Source organism: Syngnathus leptorhynchus, chromosome 10, assembly GCF_054491065.1.
Source record: "Syngnathus leptorhynchus isolate UIUO chromosome 10, UIUO_Slep, whole genome shotgun sequence".
NCBI lineage: Eukaryota > Metazoa > Chordata > Actinopteri > Syngnathiformes > Syngnathidae > Syngnathus > Syngnathus leptorhynchus.
Window position 1 is genome coordinate 11,968,372 of NC_141204.1, and position 22,057 is coordinate 11,990,428.

The 22,057-nt window shown below is 46.0% G+C and overlaps 2 protein-coding genes across 3 annotated transcripts; one reads left to right on the forward strand and one right to left on the reverse strand.

Annotated features, from left to right (window-relative positions):
* Positions 1-694: 694 nt before the first annotated feature.
* rps27a (ribosomal protein S27a) lies at positions 695-2,385 on the forward strand. Its single transcript, XM_085921496.1, has 6 exons — positions 695-777; positions 889-953; positions 1,285-1,339; positions 1,776-1,861; positions 2,007-2,138; positions 2,203-2,385. Exons 2-6 carry the CDS (start codon positions 906-908, stop codon positions 2,350-2,352), a joined length of 471 nt encoding a protein of 156 aa, XP_085777622.1. The 5' UTR covers positions 695-777; positions 889-905; the 3' UTR covers positions 2,353-2,385.
* A 602-nt stretch (positions 2,386-2,987) lies between these two features.
* Positions 2,988-22,045, reverse strand: LOC147050477 (bone morphogenetic protein receptor type-1A-like). Of its 2 annotated transcripts, none has more exons than XM_085921494.1 (13): positions 21,626-22,045; positions 16,538-16,610; positions 12,346-12,566; positions 9,217-9,379; positions 8,568-8,670; positions 8,367-8,466; positions 8,202-8,286; positions 7,791-7,926; positions 7,474-7,666; positions 6,589-6,886; positions 6,326-6,501; positions 5,292-5,422; positions 2,988-5,197 (listed from the first exon to the last, which is right to left on the reverse strand). In XM_085921494.1, the coding sequence occupies exons 1-13, from the start codon at positions 21,642-21,644 to the stop codon at positions 5,072-5,074; spliced, it is 1,824 nt and encodes a 607-aa protein (XP_085777620.1). In that variant the 5' UTR covers positions 21,645-22,045; the 3' UTR covers positions 2,988-5,071. The 2 variants fall into 2 exon arrangements, with proteins under 2 accessions (XP_085777620.1, XP_085777619.1); XM_085921493.1 differs by having other exon boundaries at positions 8,202-8,289.
* Positions 22,046-22,057: the final 12 nt, after the last annotated feature.

Here is a 22,057-nt window from a genome sequence, read left to right on the forward strand (position 1 = left end):
TTGATTGAGCACTCCAAATTGCCGCTAGGTGCGAGTGTGGATGGTTGTTCGTCTCTGTGTGCCCTGCGATTGGCTGGCAACCAGTTCAGGGTGTCCTGCTGCCCGATGACGGCTGGGATAGGCTCCAGCACGCCCGCGACCCCGGTGAGGACAAAGCGGTTCAGAAAATGGATGGATGAAGTCAGATGAAGACAGTTGCTTGGATAGCACTGGTGCCCAGTGACACAAACGCCAACTGTTTTGCCATCCAGGTGACCCAAAAGGACAATTGCAACATAGTGCTGCAGCTAATAGACAACACACAGTCTTTGTGTCACCACAGTGGACGAAACGTACACCCCAAGCAAACACATACTGACTGACGACAAAAGATATGTCTGTTTACTCGTGACCACTTTCCACCCCCATGCAAAACAAATTAAGGGTGCAAAAATCAAACAAAAGCATCAGACCAGATGACACAGATTGTCTTCAGTGGAAAACATAAACATCTAGCACAAAGGCGTCTTTTATATTAGAGCACTTCAGGACTGCGCTGCCGGCGTTACTATGCCTACATATAAAGGTACACTTTCTTGTATGAAATAAATCGTACTTGAATATCCAGCTACATATAAATAGAAATATTTGCTCAATGTAAACGTGTCGCAAACTTAAGACGGAGGTGTTTTTTTTTTAAATCAGGCACGGCGGTGGGCACCCAGCCCGTGTAAAGTGCATTAGAAAACCCCGCGTGAAGAGCCACAGGACCTCTTTTCTGCTGCTCCGCCATTTGAGGTGAGCCTTGAACTACACGGCGCTCCCAATTTAATGGCAGATTCCCCGCAAATTCCAACATTTAACAGCAAGTACTCGAACAAAAATCTCTCTTGTGTTGGTCCCTTTTAGGTGGATTGAGCGCCAGGATGCAGATTTTTGTCAAAACCCTCACGGGGAAGACAATAACGCTCGAGGTAAGCCAGGCGGCGTCCACGTTTTAACGTTTAAAGACGTGAAACTCTCTCACTTGGCGCCACCACTTTTTGGCCATTGAATTTTGAGCGCCTCGCGATGTTCAGAAATACTAGGCAGGAGTCGAGTTGCGAAGGTGTCGGAGCATGGTTTCCCGAGACTAAGCGTAACTAGCTGTTAGCCGAGCATTCGAAACACGTGCGACTAATGAAAAGTAACATGATGACAGGTTTGCGCTTTTCAACTTGGCAAAAGCTTGTGACGCGCGTCACGACAATGTAAAAATTGTCTCAATAAAACATACTTTAGATTAACTGTTGTGCTCTCGAACAGGTTGAGCCGTCAGACACGATCGAAAATGTCAAGGCCAAAATCCAAGACAAGGAGGGTAAGTTTGTTCAAGCGTTTTCCGTCTCACCGCCGAGATTGGTGGCTCAAAGATATAAAACATGACACCTTGGAACAGGAAATGATGACATATGGGTACATCGGCGAAGATGGAAGTTCAAGAGATGGAATTTACCACTAAGCAGTTGAAATTCGACAGCATGGGCCCAGATTGTTTCTTTGGGGGGAGGGCGAGGCGGATTTCAGAAAAAAACGTGTTAAAATGAAAACCTGAGTTGCAGTTTTAATCGTGAAAAGCCAGTGAGGGGTCATTAAACTCAAATGTGCTTGTGAGTAGTCACAATTGAACATGAAAAGCATTTATTTCCATCTCATCTGCTTCTTGGCCTCTTATCAGCTCAGTGAGTTAGAGGCTGGCTTAAAATCCGACCGTTTCACTGTCTTTTGCTCACCCATTGATTTGATTTTGCATGCAGGAATTCCTCCTGACCAACAGAGGCTGATCTTCGCCGGCAAGCAGCTGGAGGACGGACGCACTCTGTCGGACTACAACATCCAGAAGGTGATGCAAACCAGTTCTCCACTTTGATCTCCTTAAGAGGAAATGTAATGTCTTGTTGAAATTGTCTCCAAATGTTCCACCATGCCCTTGTGTCTATTGATGTGGGGTCAGCGAAAACTTCAAAAGTCTGATTACACATTTGTAGGAGTCGACTCTCCACTTGGTGCTGAGGCTGCGAGGTGGTGCCAAGAAGAGGAAGAAGAAGTCATACACCACCCCAAAGAAGAACAAACACAAGAGGAAGAAGGTCAAGCTGGCAGTGCTCAAGTACTACAAGGTAACCAGGCTCAACTGCTGCAATGTTCCCCGATGATGGCCTAACTTGTGTTTTTGTCTGGCAGGTGGACGAGAATGGCAAAATACACCGTCTTCGGCGTGAGTGCCCTGCGGATGAGTGTGGCGCCGGCGTTTTCATGGCCAGCCACTTCGATCGCCATTACTGCGGAAAGTGTTGCCTCACTTACTGCTTCAATAAGCCTGAGGACAAGTAGGCACACGGACGTTCAATAAAAACTCAACCTCAACCGTCTCTTGCTCTTTTCTCATTTGACGCACAAGTGCGCGCATAAAATAGTTGTACTAAAATTTACTGAGAATTCTTGCAAGTTTTGACCACTTCACATTTTTTCCCCTGTATTGCATAATGGGGTCCATTGTTTCAAGAACTTGTCTTCTTCTTGTAATGATGATTCTCATTTATGAAAGCAGGCTGAAAAAAGCTTTAGCAAATATCTTTTACTTTGGAATCAGAGTGGAAATGAGAGAGTACATTTCGATCAAGTCAAAAGATGAATCAAAGTCAGCAGCCCTAATAATAATTAAAAAAATAAGAGCTCAGTAAAATACATTGATACATAACCAGTCTGAGGATTAGTGGGTCAGATGAATGGATTCAGATCTGTTGTGTGTCCTGCAGAAGGCGCTGTGGCCAAATCATTTTTGGCTCACCAAATGATTAGGATCACTTGAACACGGTCAAGTTGGTTTAGGAAAATAGAAACACAGATCCGAATTAAAGTAGTTTACGAAGTGTAAAATTTGAGAATTAGCCCGCTCGTTTTTTTTTTTTTACACTGATGAAATGATTTGAGTTAAGTTTTAGTTAAACACAGAGAAAACACATATGTCTTGAAAATATGGTTATTTAATATTTTTACATTGGACAGACAGTTTACACTGTTTCCTTGGTAAACTAACATTTCATAACATCTGTCTTGCAAAGATCCTTACATTAGAAGGGGGGAAAAAAAACATCAGAATTGACTGCATTTTAAAAAAAGTCACTCCGACAACACATTTAGCAAATTTCTAGGGATATGCTGACGTTTTAAAACCCGCAACAATAGATCCAGCAAGGCCATGCTTAGCGTAGCTTGGCACGTGAAAGCAGATACAAACTCTGTAGATCGACCATCTGCTCAAGTGATGTAATTTTGACAATTTTGCTCAGTCTGGATTTAATCATTCGACCTAAATATTCGCTACGCTAAGAGAGCCTTAAAGAGAACTCTGATGAGCTAATAGACTTCACGTTGAGGTTCCTTCTGAAGAAAAGGCTCATGTTCAAAACAATCACAAAAACATGTACAAGAATCTGATTGGACGAATGAAAGCTCAGTGGGAGGAGCCAAAAGCCCCCATTTACCTATGCGAGCAAACGAAATCAAGTTAGCCTTTCGCTCCTAATCGTACAAAATTAGGATGATTTACATGACCATTTGGGTAAACTTGTTTTGGGGCTGGGCCATCAATTGGACTTGTCAGAATGATTACCAAAAACATTTTGAGACAAATCTTTGTGGCAGTTGAACTATCCACATCTTTTAAAATCAAGTAAAAGTATTTAAAACAGAACAACTACATCTATCCATCTTCTGAACGGCTTTGTCCCCACGGGGGTCGTGGGCGTGCTGGAGCCTATCCCAGCTGTCATCGGGCAGTAGGCGGGGGACAACCTGAACTGGTTGCCAGCCAATCGCAGGGCACACAGAGACAAACAACTATCCGCACTCGCACTGAGGGACAATTTAGACTCTTCAATCGGCCTACCCAGCATGTTTTTGGGATGTGGGAGGAAACCGGAGTGCCCGGAGAAAGCCCACATGGACACGGGGAGGGCCGGAGGTGGAATCGAACCCACACCCTCCTAACTGTGAGGCGGACATGCTACCCAGTGCACCAACGAGCCACCAAAACAACTACAAGAAACAATCATTTAGTACGGCAAGATATTATTTATGCTCAAATGATATAACCCTTGGCCAGCTTTCCAAGGTGTGGGTCTAGCGAGTGAGCCGGGCGAGGATGAATGTGCACACTGACAAACCATGCTGACAGTGCTGGAGTACCTACAGAGTCTTTTTTGAGAAACCCAAAAGTGCCATTTTAGCAGGCACAGGCGCTACTGCAGTTGTGACGTCTCTCGCAGACAACTACGATCTCGCTCAACATGGCAGCCCCTGAGATTGATATGGTATTTTTATTCTTATTCCACAAAGGCAGGATTAATCAGAGCACTGTGTTTCCACTAGTGCAGCTTAACTGTTCTCATTGGTACTGCCTGACACTCCGTGCACCAATTCGGAGTGCACCAATTGCTCGCTCAGGCAACCCTTTTTGGAGCTTTCTGAATGAGCAAACTGCACATTTCAACAACGCTCTGAGTTTATGAAGGTTTAAAGTGAAGCAGCGCAAGCTCGGGCCGTATTATGAAAGGCAGCTCTCATAAGCTCTTTCTCTTAACACTCGCTCTCATAACAGCGCAATCACATTTACTGGTATTGCCTAAAAAAATATTTTTCTGTCATGCGAGTGTAGCGTTTGCTATGAATAGTTAAAATGCAGTTTGAGTCTCATCGGCTCCGCCCACTGAGATTTGTCTGAGTCGAGCAGCTCCGCTTCCCGTTTACAAACAAATGAACAACAAAAACAGGACGGTCCACATCTCCACGGTGATGACTCCATCGTCTCCCTGCGGCCGAGATACTTTCCCAAGATCAACACGAGAAAATTCAAAAAGTTCAACAAGGATTTTGGGGGGGAAGAGGACAAGTGTATGAACAGGACAGGAAGTTGGCTAACAGCAAAAGGAAGTGGTCTGCGTTGCTTTCACAGAAAGCGTCACTGGAGGAAGACGAGAAGAAGGATGAGCTCCATGACTTGGGCTTGTGTTGTCCTTTTCCCCAAATTGTGTCGGTTACGTTTTATGCCTCAGATTTTGATGTCCTGCGACTCGACCATCTTGGCCAGCGTCTTCTTCACTCTCAAGATGGTGAGGCGGGAGGCGGGGCTTGCCGACCAGCACTCGCACATGAGCTTCAGCATAGCGCGCAGACACTACAAGAGCAACACACACACAGACAGACAGAACACACACATAATTAGGAGGTACAGACTGTCGCCGGGAGGTGGTGCCAGCCAATGGTCGCACCTCGTCGCTGTTCCATCTGTTGGGCACGGTGGGGCGCAGGCCCTTGACGCACACCACCTCCAGCATGTCTTCGTAGGACGGGTCCGACGGCACCATGTCGTAATATGGTAGCTGGTACTCCTCCACCATGCCTGCACGCACATGAGATAAAACCAAGTTGGGCTGGGTGAAGATCCAGAGCTACTTTCTAGGAACCCTATATGGGCCTGGTTCTTTTTTGCTCTCTTCCTCCTCCAACTAGTCATTGAAGGCAAGTCGCGCAGAACGCCAGTGAGAACTTAAAAAAAAGAAAAGAAACCTAGCTTCTAAAGATGGAAATTGACAAACACAAAAGTGTGCTCTGCATGTTTTTCTTGAAAAAAGGCTGGTACTGTCTGCCGCACGGCAACAGCTTCCGCCTTTCACTCAATGCGTGTGCGCTCCTGCAGCTACTTTGGCACAACTCCGGCCATACGCCGCTGCGAGTTCAACGATACGCATACATTCGCCACGCTTCTTTAAGATTTTTTTGTTTCGTATCGAGTATTTGGAGACATATGCGACGACACTACTTGTTCTTACACTGCTAAAACGCCAAGACAAACGGAGTACGATGGCAAAGGAGACAAGGCAAGGGTGTGTGTGTGTGTTGTTGGCTGGTGCGTCGGTTTAGAAGTCGAAAATTGGTTTGTAGTTAGATGCAAAAAAAAAATCACGAGAATCCGGTTCGTTTCTCGAAAAGTTCATATAGGTGTTTGTAAGTAGAGGTACCAATGTAAATGTTACTCTTCCAATTATGGTGTGGCGTCCCAACATGGACCTAGCTCAAACAACTGCATTTAAGGTAAACTTTGAAAGCTTATCCCTGGAACTAACAGACACAGATCAAAACGTGGGGGGTGGTCGTTTCGCTGTCTTCACAGTTTGTTTCCATTTGTTTTAGAAAGAGATAATGTCGTTTTGGTTTTTGACTTTTTTCCCCCGCCAGTTTGAGTTGTCTTTTTTTGTCAGTTTATCACAAAGTGGAAGAAGTTTGCGCAGACATTGCGTCGTACCTCCGGTGACGCAGCGTCGCGCAATCTCCCACACGACCAACCCGTAGCTGTACATGTCAGCCATGAGGTAGGCCTGGAAATGATTCTTCTTTAGGCTCTCGTCCAGGACTTCAGGTGCCATGTAGCGCCGCGTGCCCATACGTGTACTCGGGGGGATGTCCACTTCATTAGTGTCGCTGGAGTAATGCAAAGTAGCCAGAGCGGGTTAGAGAGCGAGCTGGGGCGAGATGGCGGTCGCGCCGTTCATCAAATTCGAGTCCAACCTGTTGAACTTGACAGCGAGACCGAGGTCGGCGATGCAGCAGGTGCCATTCTTCTTGATGAGGATGTTCTTGCTCTTGAGGTCCCGGTGGGCGATGGCGGGTTTTACCTGCGTGCCGTGGATCTGCGTGTGCAGGTGGCACAGGCCGCAGGCAGCAGAGTACGCCAGCCGCAGAAGCGTGGTCGTGTCCAGCGTAGCCGTCTTCAGGAAATCGTAAAGCGAGCCGTTCTCGTGGTAGTCGCTGATGAGGAAGAGGCGCGTGAAGGCGCCTGTGCCCTCGATGTCTGCTGCGATGAACCCTGAAGAAAGGCGCATCACAGGAGTTTTTTTGCTTTTTAAAACGAGTGAACAGTTAGTTATGAAAGAAAATGAAAATCGTTCAATATCAAAAAGAATATAAATATTTTTTAAATTAGAGAACACATAGTTATGAAAGAAAATGAAAATCTAATTCAAAATCATCATTGCCTACTTCAGAATCAAGAAAAGAGATTTGAATAAAAAAACAAAAAACAATGAAGATCATTCAGGGTTAGGCTGTAAACACGCCATAATCAACCGAGCGTGATTCCTGACATTAAATAGCAAAAATCCACAAATGACTGACAGTCTATTTAACGCCCACAAAAACATCAACAAAAAAATCCCGGGACAGGAAACTGGCTTAAAAAAAAAAAGTGCCCCCTGCCCAAAACCCATGACTATGTGACTCCACAAACCCCGAACTGCAAAAATGTAAGCATCCACTGCAAACGGCACTACAAAGTAGGGCTGCGCAAAAACACGGCTCACCAATGCTGGCATGTGTGAATGAATTTTTAAGAACCCTGACAACAGAGCATTGACATGACATAATCATCATCTCGAGTCATGAGATTGGGTCTACCGAGGATGTTGTCATGTCTCACGAGGACGGTCTGGTAGATTTCGGTCTCCCTGAACCAGCTGGCCTCCTCTCTGGTGAAGAAGACTTTGACGGCCACTTTCTCGCCTCGCCATCTGCCCAGCCACACCTTGCCGTAGCGACCTTTGCCAATCTGGCGCACCATCTGGATTTGCTTTGCGATGGTCCGATGAACCTTTTGTTTGAAATGACAGGGAAACAAGAAATAGGTTTGATTTGATTCTATCAAATTGCATTGCATTGCACTGCACTGCTCTCGTGTCGGAAGATGGACCGCCGGTGCAGCGTCGCACTCCTACCAAGAGGGGGAGCCCGGAGCCGCTTCCAGAGCTCTGCGATTGGTGGATGAGGTCTTTGAGAGACTCCCCCACAGGGATGAACCCTTCTTGTTCCACGTCCTTATGGTAGCGCTTACGCTCGCTCTGCCACTTGTACCTGACACGCACGCACACACACCCAAAAATGTACACAGTAAACCAACAATCCAAGCACACAAACACACGCATTGCAGTCACAGTCATGTGACTGAAAGTGAGAAGTAATTGATATCTGGATTTCTCCTTGAAATCAAAATTAAAGAAGAGCAAAACAAACAACAAGCAAATTGCCATGTTGGAGTGACAAGGGCTGACAATAGCAATGTGAAAAGTGTGAGGCAAGCCGCGTGCATTGTTTGCCGGTACGCCTGCGTCGCAGAGTATTTGGTGTACCTGTAGTAGCAAACCACGGTGACACAAATGAGTGTGCAGCAGCAGACCGTCATGGAGATGAGGAAGGCCAACCAGTGGGGGCTGCCTTCTGGAAAGCAGGCAGATGAGGCGGTCGCTCAGCGAAGGCCATCGGACAGCCCTGAAGCCGCGACAACAAACTAGTACCTGAAGGATCCTGCGGGGGTAGCGTGGGCTGCAGGTCTCGGTTGCAGAAGTCGCTAGCGCAGCACTCGATGGTCCTCCTGGTCTGAGCATTGGGGGAGTCCTGGCAATCCAAAGCACTCTTGCCTTACACACTTTCCAAATGTGCACGTGTACATGCGTGTGTGTGTGTGTGTGTGTGTGTGTGTGTATGTGCACGTGTACCTTGCACTGGAAGTGTGAGCCTTCATACTTCATGCACCCGGACGTGAGGATGTGTTCGCCGTGCTCATCCTCCTCGATGATGGCAAAGCACTGACCGTTGGTTCTGAGGATGGACACTTGTCACGTCACGAGCAAAAAAAACCCTCTCTTTTCTTGATTTCTCCTGAGAGCCTTTGTTGCTAGCACCAACTTGCATGTGGACCCTCACTCAGTTATTGTCCTAAATGATGACCGGTTTTGTTGTGGACCCTTTATTTCACGACAATGACAAACTAAACATGTCGGAAGACAAAAGCGTGTTTTGGTGGGAGGGACGAGAGTGGAAGAAAATGTCAGCTGGCTGAAGATGTATGCTCATGCACTTGCTAAAAGGCTGACTAACACTTTGTTTTGATACAAAGATTTTTGAGCACCATCTATTAATTTTTTAGCATCACTTATAGGAAGGATAAAAATATGGGACAAACGATCAAGCGCTCTCAGCCAAAAGTTTACAACAAAGATGGCTGCCTGTTGACAGAAAAGTACCCAAATCTACTGCTGGCGAGACAGAAGATGCTTTCGTCAGCACCTTTCTGTTGGCGGCCATGTTGTTATGTCAGCGCTGCGGAAGCGTCCTGCCGAACGAGCCAAGCGATTGTCAACTTACCGGCAGGTGTTGTTGGTGGCGTCTTCGGGACAGTAGCCGGAGCAGTAGCAGCTGAGGAAACGTGCGGCGTCTTCGGGGGCCACAGTGGAGTCCTCGCTGGGGCGCCCGACCTCCGCTTTGGCGCCAGCGCCCTGGAGGACGTGGTCCGGGTTCTGACCCGCCGCTGCAAAAGCCAAGACAAAAAGTGTCATTAACAGGTAAACAACTGCAAGTAGGCGCAAAACCCGCTGGTCGGGTTCCGTCTTCCCCGGCCGGGACAGTCCACGTTAGAAGAGGGACAAGATCACACTTGGAGAGAGGAAACGTAGAAAGCGCATCTTGGGACCGTGAGAAAAGATGACGGTTGACGAAGTGAAGAAAGAGTAGGTTGGTGGCACCTGCTTTGTTCTCTAAAACTAGTAAGAGTCCAAGCACATGAAAAAAGAGCGTTTTGGCAGTTAGCAAGGGAATGACTCTGAATGTGGTGGCGTTCTGAGTAGTTCACTCATTCGCTGTTGCTGAATCACAAGATCGGGATTTTAAGTGGGCTTTGGAGAGAGCCATCAGAGTGACCAAAAAGTCCATTTGACAAAATCTGCCACCCCCCCTTTTAAAGCTTCCGTATCACGTTTGTAATTTCTCATTCAGTTGTGGTCTATATAAAGCGGAATTTTTGTCTGAATTCCTCCTTTTGATAGCATCACAGGTCCTTCTTTTCTACTTGTTCTGAGGTGCGGCTCAGAGCAAGTCGATTTGGTGCGGTCTCTTTAAATGCAAATGAGATGCTTCACACCCTTTCCTGTCGACGTATTTGTAGTTTTTTTAGCTGAGGTAGAGTTTACTTGCCCCGCAAACTTTTTGATTGATTAAAAGATGTCAACGGCAGAAGACTTGTTCATACATCCATAACGTAACAAAATAAATCCCCTCACAATGTTTATGAACACGTCTTGTAAACAAGCACTGCAGTCAAGTTGACCAGTAAGCTGATGCTAGCCTTAGCGAGAAGCTAACCGATGCATTTAACACATTATTGAATAACACAGCACCTTCGATGCAATTCATCTGATACAACTACTCAAAATACACCCACAAGAAGCGAAAACAGCGCACAGCTCTAAAATCAGCAGAAAGACTGACGCTAATGCTATGAAAATGAGTGCAGAAACTATTTATTATTAAAGTGAAATACAGTTTATTATTTTGTGTCACCTCAAGCTTACCACTTTACATCGTTTCCATAGATTGAAGGAACTGAACCATCAACAAAACAAAGTCAAATCCTTTTCTATACCGACAAAAGATTTGTGAAACACTTGTCCTTGAACAAGCAGGATTTTGTAATAGATAAATGTAGGTAATAAAAACGGAGAAAAAAAACATTTGGAGACTCCAAGTACACAATAAAATGAATATAAAAGCAGAAAAAGTGGATTTTCTACGATTTGTCAGGCTTAGACATTGTAAAGAACAGTAGCTAAAAAAACAACAACAACAAACGTAGAGGGCTGGAAAGAGATCCATGTTTACGTTGACCCCCCCCCCCCCCCAAAAAAAACCCAGAAGAAAAGCGAAAGGAGAGGAACATCTTGATGCTTTTTATCAGTTTCTCTCCTGCCCGCTTATCTCCTAACTTGTCCAATCTCTTCTTCCCTCCAGCTCCTCCTCCTGCTGCTTGGTGCATTCCAGCCTGTGCCTGGACTTGAAGCGCGCACGCTTTGAGCGGCCTGGGAACAGTCGCTGGAGTACAAACGCCCCATCCCCCCCCACCAAACAAAGGTCCAAGGATCAAGGAGCTGTTTTTGCTGGGTTGGGCTCACATGCATGAGATGGAGGGAGGGTGGAAGCGAGAGGAAAATGGAGTCCTCTGTTCATTTCTTTCTTTTTGAAAGGGCAACTTGACAGCCGCCAAGCTTTGGGCCGCGGCGCGGTGGTTTTACAGCGCCTTGCGATCGGTCATAAGCGCACACACGTCGCAGACAGAAAGCGGAAGAACGAGCAGGTGCAAAAAAGAAAGGAAGGTCGATTTGATCGAGGCATCGGGCTAGGAGCAGGTTAAGATTTGTATTCCTTTACAGGGACCGGGAAATTTGAAATTTCATTTGGATCTAGTGTTGAAATATCGTCTGCGACTTAAGAGATGGATGTGTTTTTCCCCATGTAGTATGCCAATTAGCAGGTGTACTGCAAACGCTGTTAGTGTGTGTGTGTGTGTGGGGGGGGTCTGTACGTCAGTCAGAGTGGAGAGTGAGGTCTGGCAGAGTGCACGCTGCGTAATCAGACTCTTAAAGACACACGCACACACGCGTTTTCATGAAGTGCAACTCTATGATAGAAATGAATATTAAAAAGTTGTTTTTGGATCAGTCCTATAATATATGTTTTTATATTTTGAAAAGAAAGGAAAATGAATAGTATCGATGTGGAAGTCCATAGAGAACCGAATCAATAAGGACAGTTGTCCAGAATTTAGTTGGCAAGGGTTATTGTTTGCTGATAGGCCGCGCTCTTTTGAATAAAAGCGATTCTTGTTTTGCGCAGAAGCACATGTGTCAATATGGAGGCATACTATTTAGTGTAATGTAACTCAGAGGTGTACGAAGCTTGATATGGATGTCATCTGCCCGAGTGATATAGTGCCCGGCGTGGACATTTGTGGCTTGTGCAGGGCGAAATGAGCCCTCTTCAAGGGATATTTCCGGAGAACAATGACTGTTGAGAGCGTTCTGCGCCAGCGCTGTGTCATACAGGAAATGGTTCATGTGCAAAGAGGAAGCCGAAGCGCCAACAATCGGTTCAACAGCTTCCTGCGGCGGCGCGAGGCCAGTGAAAGTTTGCCGGAGCCGCACAAAATGTCCGCTGTGGGAACAGTGCTCCCAGTGCGTTAGGGAATTTGCCTAGCGATACCTTGAGGTCAGAGAATAAGGTTTGCTGCAGGCGCAGATTGCATCAGCCACGCATTCAAAGCTGCAGATATATAAAATATCAGACAAATTACAGAACTCCTGGAACGGGACAGTCTGTCCTCGGCAAATTTGGAGTTTGACACAAAATTTTGCCTCGGAGCTCGAACAAAGCTTCGAAATCTGACGTGACTCGTGCGACTTTTGTAAAGAAAACGCCTGACCCGGCCAGGCGCGTTGGTCATACCTTCTGCTCCGAGGACTATCAGCAGGGCGGCGGTGGCCAAACGAAGCAGGAGCCCTCCCATTCTGAGGCGTGACTCCACGGACACTCGAACAGAGTAGGGGACGGACGCTTCCGCCGGTCCCGATGCAACTTTGGGCTCCGGGGGCTTCCTGGCAGATGTTTGCTTGCTCACAAGATGGGAAGAAGCTCCTCTGGTTCGATGTCTCTTTGGGCTCGGAACGCTGGGAACACACAACAGTCACATGTAGATTGCGTGTCAAGAGGTGCGGAAAGAATGGTGACTAAAGACAACAGCAGGTGACAATAGCCTACTTGGAAACGGCACACGTGACCCTAGGAAGGCTGCTTCAACTCAAAATGCTTGACTTCCTGGGTCTTCTAAGGAGTGGTGCACTTTTTGTGGGTCAATTATATGTTAACGTATTAGTTTAATAGTATAAGTGAGAAAGGGGTAGGAATCTAAAAAGCTCTGCTTCCTCCTACTCCTTTTTGAGCATTATTTTTGTTTTTATTTTTTGTGACTGAAATATGGCACTTGTTATTTCTTGTATTTTAACTATTTTTTTTCCTCCTTTTATGTTTCAAATATATTCGAAATAAAGACTCATCATCAGCATCATCAACTCATGATGGACAAATTTCATGTTGCCAAGGCAAACTGGCTTCCTGAAAACCACAAAAGCCTTCAATCCAAATCAAAATGGCAGACTTCCTGTATCTTATGGGCATGGCTCTTGAGCTGTTTTTGTTTTTGTTTTTTTGTTTGTTTGTTTTTTTAATAGGTCTGTTCAAGACAGACATGGCGACTGTGTTTCAAACTTATTTTGAGAGAACAGTCATCAATGCAGTATGTTAAATGCGGGTGGACTTAATGCTGGTTTTCTTGTTCCTCTATGCTGGTCTGACTGCAGTGAACAGGAACAACATGTTGAGAACCCAGAAAAATCAATGATTTGTCCAAGATGTGCAATTACCAATTACAGGCGCAGCTTTAATAACCACGCATGGCAATTAGGGGGCACCGAGTCGGGGTTGCTGGATGCTCGTAACGGGGAAGTTAGGCTCTCATACGTGTGTGCGTGTTAGGGAATTAGTGGCAATGTCCAGCCAGTGTCTTTCCATTTGCCAGGGCGGGACAAAGCGGTCAGACCTGTGACCCACTTTTCACACAACTTTGGGCGGGGTGGGGCATGAGTGTGTGCATGTGACACAGAGAGACTTCCCACTCTAAGGAGAACATTGGACAAGCATCCAAATGCCGCGCGTTTGTTTGGGCTTGTGAATGCACAACATGGCCAGATAAGACAGAGTGGCACAAAAATGACACACGCAGGAGTGCAGACAAGACGCGGCAGGTTGAGAAGGGGCCGTGCGTCCAAACAGGAAGCCCGCGACAGCTCCCGCAACCTCCGCTCGACCTTCTCCAGGCACCCGTGCCACGCTCGCTTCCCACGGAAAAGAGCAGCACGACATCACGTGCGCGCACGGTATCTTCTCCATGAGTAACAAGTCAAGCGGGTCATTGGAAGACGCATCCCAAAAATCAGACAAGACAAATGCCGCGGCGGTTGGACTGAAAGTATCCGTTGTTTGAGAGAAACCCGCACAACCTTGCAAGCAAGCAAGCAAGCAAGCAAGCAAGCAAGCAAGCAAGCAAGCATCCAGCCATGAGCGCCACACTCGCACCCGCCAAAGACTCCAAACTGTCCAATTGCTGAAAACCTACTTGCCATCTGACTGATGACTAAACTATATATGGCGCACTCTGCCCCAAATTTTGCTGTGATACAAGTCAAAGTCCGCTTTATTGTCAATTTCTTCACGTTAAGGCACACAAAGAGATCGAAAGTACGTTTCCCCCGTCCCACGATGACTAGACACAGTACACAACACTCACAATCAAATAGCACAAAGAGTAAAAACGAACAGACAAGAGCAACGAATGGTGATGGGAGTCTATTGGAAGGCCTCTAAAAGTCAACTTGTGCCTTCTTCCAGGCTTCACAGAGCAGCCAGCATCCACCGGGGTACCTCGTACATCAGAGAAAATCCCAAAGTGTTCGGATGATGAGAAAATCCAAAAGTGTTCTGATGATGAGGAAAATCCAAAAGTGTTCTGATGACGTGGCTCGAGGGACCTGGGGATGTTTTTCATGAGGGTCACCACCAAAGTAACAGGTCTGCCCGGGAGGCATACTGTTGCCTTGGCCGTCCGGTGCGGCAGTCAAACAAAGCCGGCGTGCTGTAAGCCAGCGATATGATCATAAACCACGCACGACGGCAGAACCAGAAAAATATTCCTCCAACATCACCAACAGGTTTTACAACATTTATTGCTGATCGTGGCAATCCTTTAATACATGAAACATACATACGTATGACACGTGATATGATTTTACACACGTTTGTCGAGTTCCTGTGTGTGCCCTCAAAACTCCGATATGAATTCACAACCGAACGTGACCTTGCGTCGACCATTCTTGAAACATTGGACACTGTGTCTCGGCCAAGCTGCTCAATACCAACCATATGGAGGCCGGACGTAGCTAACCAAAACCTTGCTCCAACACCACGCGCCGCCGTGCAAGGTGTAGCCACATGGTTTCCATCCACAGAGTCACGCCAAGCCTCAGGGTCAACACGACACACAAATTGGTGGTCCTTTTGCAAGTGCGACTGGAAAATTGGTCAAACGTTGTCAAAGTGCCAAGATAAAAATTCTAATTAGCTTCATCTTGAGTTTAGTTTAGTTTGTCATGAGACGGTGTGATTTCATTTCATTAGCGCCCAAAGCAAATAACATGCAAGTGCTCCTAAGGTCAAATTCTCGCAAGCATCTAATGTTGGGCCGCTACAATTCTTTTTTTCATGAATTGTATTCAGCCCTCTATGGTCTAAAATGGGGCCTGAGATAAAGAAAAGGGATGCACAAGATCATCAAACAGTAAACAGCGATAAAATCTACACCGTTGCATTCCATCATTCAGCTCAATCTTTCTGCTTAAGATCTTTTCGCGGGGAACTCTGACATGCGTTTCTACTGAAATCACCCCTACTTGAAAATGTGTGTGTGTGTGTGTGTGTGGGGGGGGGGGGGGGGGACATATGGGAGTGATTTGGACAGCAGGCGGCTGCCTCTGAAGGTTTTTGAGAGCATTTCGAGTCACAACGTCAAAAGTTCCACTCAATCACTTATTTGATTTGAACATAGAACGCAACATTTCTTTCGATAAAAGCGGCCCCACCACAATGGGCATTCACTCAAGACCGATAACCGCTCCCTTTGCTGATAATGTGGAGTAGGTTAACAATGTCGTCTGTGATTCCCGCTGGATTGTTATGGATTCGAGCCGACAACGGGCCAATCAAGAGGCCGCAATTAGAAAGTACCGATTGGCCAGCCCCGCCTCATTGCTGAGTGAAGGGATCTCCTCATCAAAGGCCAGAGAGGTGAGGATTTGGGGGAGGGTGGCGAGGGATCTGACCTGACCCACCGTACGCGTTTTTATGTGACCACACCAAATCCTGCCGACATTAAATACTATTGTGAAGCCTACTCAAAAACATGACTGTGTGTGTGGATTGTGGATTGCATTTGTGGTTTGGCATTAGCAAATTCTTCTTCTCTAACCTACAGCGCGTTATCGGCAAATAGAAAAACCCAGTGAATTTTGGCAACACTTTGTGGTATGTTTATGCTTTAAAGCAGTGTTTGTCAAACACTGTGCCACGGCACACTAGGAAAATTATCCGATTTCACCTAATTGGTCTCAAAATATTTTTGGAAAACGAATTAACCAGGATATCAGCTCTGTGTTCATCCAAACATGCACAGGTTTCACACTAAGTGAGTAAAATATACTAAGATTGACATTTTGTACATGCAACTTTTCATATTGTAACAGTGAAATCTTTCCCAAATATGATTGCACTTTGACTGCACTTTTTATTTGAAGGAAGAAATGTAAAAGATGATAAAATACGTTTGAGTTGATTCCTATTAAAGACACTTTGATAAGAATCACTATATTGTTAAAAGAAGGTGGCTACATCTTAGCAGATTTTTGTTGGTGTGCCTCGAGATTTTTTCCAATGAAAAGGTGTGCCGTGAATGAAAAAGTTGACTAACACTGCTTTAGAGTACACCCAGAAGAACTGCCATTGAGGAGACAGTCACCAATTTGCAATTTACCTGAGCGCCGTGTCCGTGCGTGAACCACGATGCTGCGAGGCTCCATGGGAGAAGCAGGTCACGTCAGAGCAGACTGTCAGGACGAGAGCAACACAAAGACGGAGTCAGGCTTTTTTTCCAAGTTACACATTGCATCAAGTTACTTGTTGCTTTTGTGAAGAAGACGCGGCGGAAGGAGGAAGTAGAGGAGCTGGGTGGCAGCCATCATTTTGTTTTTATAGAAGAGAATAAAAGGAGCTCCCACTCGGGGGTGCATACGACAATCAAAACAGAAAGCAGCTGCCTCTCATCTATTTCTGGAGGGATCAACTGCTTTTTTTTCGTCAATGCAAATTAACAGCAAACGCAGGCAGACTGATTGACACTGCGAAGTTCATCAGGCAACCCTGCAAATAAAAGCCAGTCCCATTCTTCCGTTTTGAGCAAAGAACCGAAGCAACGTGCCGAAAGCGTGCACATGCCCCAATCAGACCGGCCAGCATTTACATGCGTTCCATTCGCCATTTCTTTTCAACACAAAATTGGGAAATAAATGTAGCTACTGGCCACAGATCCTCAAGTGACATTTGAAAAACATTTTGCGGTGAGTTTTGCCTCAAGCTGTACCTTCTTCATGCGTAGAAAAGTAAAAGGGCAAAAAAAGGTTGCTTTGCAGCCACGCGTCAAGAATGCACGAGGGAGCAGAGGATCCAGTCATCAGCTCGTGAGCAAGCAAAGCTGACTGAGCTATGCGGGCCGTGAGGTAAGCGCACGCGCTCACGCATACATACACACACACAGAAAGCAGTCCAAGCTCACTTGACATGTCCTCCTTGGTGCGGGTGACTTGAAAATGCCAAGAACGACTTCTTTGTAAAAAGTCTAGACATTGAAATAATGCAACAGCACCTGGCAGCGTCACAGCGTGTGCAAGCAGACACACACACCACGTGCGTGTGCATATGCCGAGAGCGCTTCTCTTCATCCTCATCGCAAATTTGCACACGCTCACCAATGGATGAACATGCATGTGAAAACCGACATAGCACAATAAGAGGAGCAGTTCACAGCCGTGGACCAAAACCTCAGCCAGACTTTCTTTCTCTTTGGATTGGGCAAAAAAAGGCTGGAAGAAAGCAGGACATTGATCAGAAAACATCCCGGAATGGATTTGTGTCCTTGCCCCGGCAACAAAATGGTTTCATTCTGGTCACAATGAAAGAGAATGACGGAGACAGGTGACGCCCAAAAAAAAAAAATGACTGACAGCGATCACACGACTGCCGCCAGCGTGGCGAGCGCGTCTGAATTATTCAACGCATTCGAGTCTGATCAATAAGACTAAAAGTCGACATGAAGTCACAAAATGTAGGATTCGTGCTAAAAGATGCTCAGCATGACGATTCGACCTTAGAATGAGTATTACGGCCACATTGAAGCGCCTCGGAGAAGAGTCATGGGTTGCTACCATCCGGAATGCGTTGCAGCGGCAAAGCAAGGAGAAGGCACATGAGATAATCAACAAGGAAGGCAAACGCAGAGGTGGGAAGAAAGCGAGGCTAAGAAAAATACTTTCACGTAGGATGCCGTTTGAGCAACCTTGAAACATGATAAGTGAATGGAATGACAACTGTGATTATTACACACACGGGGAAATCTAAATTCAGTACCAGATCAATCTACTGAACACAAAAGCGGAAAAACCAAGCAGAAAAAAAAAAAAAAAGCCAAATTCAAAGAGAACCAAATTGAAGTCGCTGTCGTGCTAATAGTCCAAAGGTACGTGTTTCCCCACCTTCTACTAGCACATGACATCTTGGAGCTATCGATCCACCCACCAACCATCCATCCATCCATCCATCCATCCATCCATCCATCCATCCATCCATCCATCCAATCATTTTCTCTACTGCTTGTCCTCACGGGGGTTGCGGGCGTGCTTGAGCCTATCCCAGCGGTCATCGGGCAGTAGGCGGGGGACAGCCTGAACTGGTTGCCAGCAGGGCACACACAGACAAACAATCATTCGCACTCACACCTAGAGACAATTTGGAGTGCTCAATCGGCCTACCAAGCATGTTTTTGGGACATGGGAGGAAACCGGAGTGCCGGGAGAAAACCCACATGGGCACGGGGAGAACATGCAAACTCCACACAGGGAGGTCCGAAGGTGGAATCAAACCTGCACCCTATGAACTGTGAGGCGGACGTGCTAACCAGTGCCTCACCGTGCCACATTATTTATTCACACCCCCCCCAAAGGAACCGAATTGAAGTATGCCGGGAAAATGAGGTGGGTTCATTGCCACCATCGCTGCGATCGCGGTTTCTCATTTCAACTTTGTCTTCATTTTGCTTGCTGCCGTTTACAATTTCCAAACTGTTCCTTCAAACTTCTTTTGGCCACATTTGCTTTCATTTTTTGCTCTGCGCTTTCATTGCTACGGTGAACATAGATTGTTTTTTTCTCTCTATGCTACTCTGTAACAAAATCATGTATGCATTTCCCCTGTGGTACGGGTTTCAAAATTTGGTTTGGCCTTTTTTCCCATGGCAAGCAAACTGAGCGTATTGCAGACCTTCAAGCAACACCTTGTGGTCCTAAATTGAGAAGAACTTCTTCATACGTGCAGAAAAAAATATGATGAAGAAGCTGATGATCACCACCATGACCCTATGCTCCATTTGAGAGATTTGCGGGAGGAGGAGGAGGGGGGCATGTTTTCCTCCCCAACCCAGCCACTCTGTCTCCACGCTCCTCTGGGATGGGGGAGGAAATAGGGAGGAAAGCAGACAGAGTAGAGTGCTGGAGATGTGAAACCCGATCTCCCTTCTCCACCTCCTCCTCCCTCTGCTACGCCAGCTCGCCGGAGCGCCTCCAGACTGGTGAGTAATGCGATTCTGCAGCCCGCGGCATTGGATGCTCTCCAAGAAAAGGCGGCCCAGAAAAGAAGCAGCAAAAAGAGCGAAGAAAACGGGAAGCAGGAATGAACCCGACAAGGAGTAGAAAAGACAAAAGAGGAGGAGGAGGAGGAGGAGGAGGGCTTAATGCAGGGAAAACTAAAGGCAATGCACATGGAAAACGTAATGTGTTGTTTGGGATCACCCAAACGTAGGCAGCAAAGTAAAACAACTGGCAAGGAAAAAGCTATCCATTTAAGTCAAGAACAAGAGCAAGTGACCACACTGGAACGACAGTGCAACTGTTTATCCGTCTGTCCCAGCCTCCTTTTTATAATGATTCATTAGCTCGACTCTTGCTTAGGGCACAACATAAAAGTGAGCTTGTAGCACCGCACATACGCTCATGCGCGGAGATTCTTTCCTTTCGGAGTGCGATATAAATACTTATGTATGAACGCTCAGTATGGAATGCGCAGCTGTCTGACACACCGCCGCAACGACAATTCCCTCGCTTAGTCGTGCTCCGAATGAAGCGACCTTATAGGAGCTGTTGCAATCCTTAACGCCCTTGAAATACGAGTTATTATGACAGTCGTTTCTCAAACGGCACTCTTGTTTTAGTCTTTTCTGAAAATGGCTGCCAATGGATGAGATCAAGAATCCAGTCAGTGCATCAGTCATGTTTCAAAATAAATAAAATCATCTTAGACTCTAAAATGTACATGGAACCAACTATGATCACCAAATTAATGGACAACTATTTGGAGATCTTGGTGGACTTAAACGTGTAGGGCTTTCAGTCACTCAACGGTAAGTGTTGTACAATTTCTGTTTCCTGCCAAGGAAGCAGACTGCAATTTTATGACCAATGCTACGGGAACAGAATCATCATCCATTTATGTCAACTTGAAATAATGTCCTGTATGATAAATGAAAATGTGTTTATTTATCCAATCATCACTTCACTGGAGAACTAACGCCTTGACGCCTTAAACGATTATGAGAATAATGGCTTTCTGCAGACCCACAAAATTTTGAACCTTTGACTCGGAAACCAATGTGCGCAACACTGTTAGCTAATGGTAATTTGTGCCAACATTACTACAACTTCGCTTACCTCTTAGCTTTGACATTGTCCAAGCCTACCTGACCTCATCACTGTCTTAGAATCCAAGTGTAGCTTTTAGTTGTCTAAACTCGCCCCACTGCGTTGTCACGTGGGCATAATTCTCAATGGCTCGCTCAGACACGTTTCCACAAACGGTCAGATCATTTAAGATTTACTTGACGCAATTTGATATTTGATGGGTGACCAGGCACTCAAAACAGATTAAAAAGGCCCAATCACATTATTTCACCATTTAAAAGGCTTTTTTAGATTTAAAAAAATTCATGATTGCAATTTAGTAATTGAGGGTAAAACAATGACGAAACACACTATCCTGTTTTGAGTTCTTGTTTGGGTCCATGCTCTTCATTTTTACTCGTGTAAAAATCTGTTAATAAAAGGCTTTCGGGTCCAATTTAGCCATTTGATTTGGGACATTTTACCAATGAAAAACACATTTGTCAATTGTCTTCTGTTAGCGCACGAGCTAGCATTGCACAATATTATACTGCCCGAGTTCCGTGGTGAAGATGTTATTAATTATCGAGTCGATGACAAAGACTTTGTGTTTGGAGAAAATGAAGACCAAAAGTTGAGCTAAACGTTAGCTAGCAGGGGAATGCGGGTGAAGAATTAGACAACTGGGGAGTGAGTTAAATGCTGGATTAACATCCTATTTCTTCCTTGACGTGTTAATGATATATAGTAAAGAGATTCTCGTGAGATAGAAAATAAGACACGAAACCATTTTAGCTGCTCAAAAGAGGAAAGTTTAAGATAACTTTTTTTTCTGCGACGGCAACAGTAGGGATCCGTCTATCACCTGGCAACAACACCCAGGAAACTCTAAGTTGCGCGAGGTTTCGAGTGACTTTGTGGTTTCTTTGCACAATCAAACGCCCATCAGTCTAGCAAACAATAAGAACGGACAAATACTGTGTTTAACACGCTCACCTGTGGGACTTGGAACAGAAGAAACACATTTGGTAACCAGATTGATAGTAAACACGAAAGCGCTTCTCCCAATTCTGCTCCAACAAATAGACATCGACAAGTCGAAGGGGGGGGGGGGGGAACTTGACGATTATTGCTTTTACCTTTTTCGTCGCATGTCATCGACGACTGACTCGCTCGCTTTCTCTTTTTGAGGTGCTTTTTCTATCAGTGGATCCAAAGTCCAAAATTCCAAAGAGAACCGAAGAAGGACGAGGCGTGAATTTCCTGTCTTTTCTGCGCTATTACAGCAAAAGGCGAGTGACTGAAGCAGCTACTGCTGTTGCTGTTTCTCCTCCTTCTGCTTCTCCTTCTTTTCGTTCGCTCGCTGTCTTGCTGGTTGCGCGTGCGCGCGTGGTTAAAAACCCACCGGCAGCCATCTTGCGTTGCCGCTCGCTCAGCGCACCTAGATTGAATACGGAGGATTTAGGTGACTTGAGCTTGTGTCGCTCTGAGCTTTTTCCTGGCTCTACATCTTTCCGTCCACCTGCGTCCTTGCACGAATTTCTAGTTTACAGCAGTTAAATGCCAGGTCC

Bases quoted from the DNA above. Each gene is read 5' to 3' on its own strand.
- rps27a (XM_085921496.1), top strand. From the start codon at position 906: ATGCAGATTTTTGTCAAAACCCTCACGGGGAAGACAATAACGCTCGAG. The intron at 1,340-1,775 runs GTAAGTTTGTTC...TTTTGCATGCAG, and splicing joins CAAAATCCAAGACAAGGAGG to GAATTCCTCCTGACCAACAG. The intron at 2,139-2,202 runs GTAACCAGGCTC...TTTGTCTGGCAG, and splicing joins CAGTGCTCAAGTACTACAAG to GTGGACGAGAATGGCAAAAT.
- LOC147050477 (XM_085921493.1), bottom strand. The intron at 7,667-7,790 runs GTAGGAGTGCGA...TTCAAACAAAAG, and splicing joins GCTCCGGGCTCCCCCTCTTG to GTTCATCGGACCATCGCAAA. The intron at 6,887-7,473 runs GTAGACCCAATC...GCCTTTCTTCAG, and splicing joins GAGACATGACAACATCCTCG to GGTTCATCGCAGCAGACATC.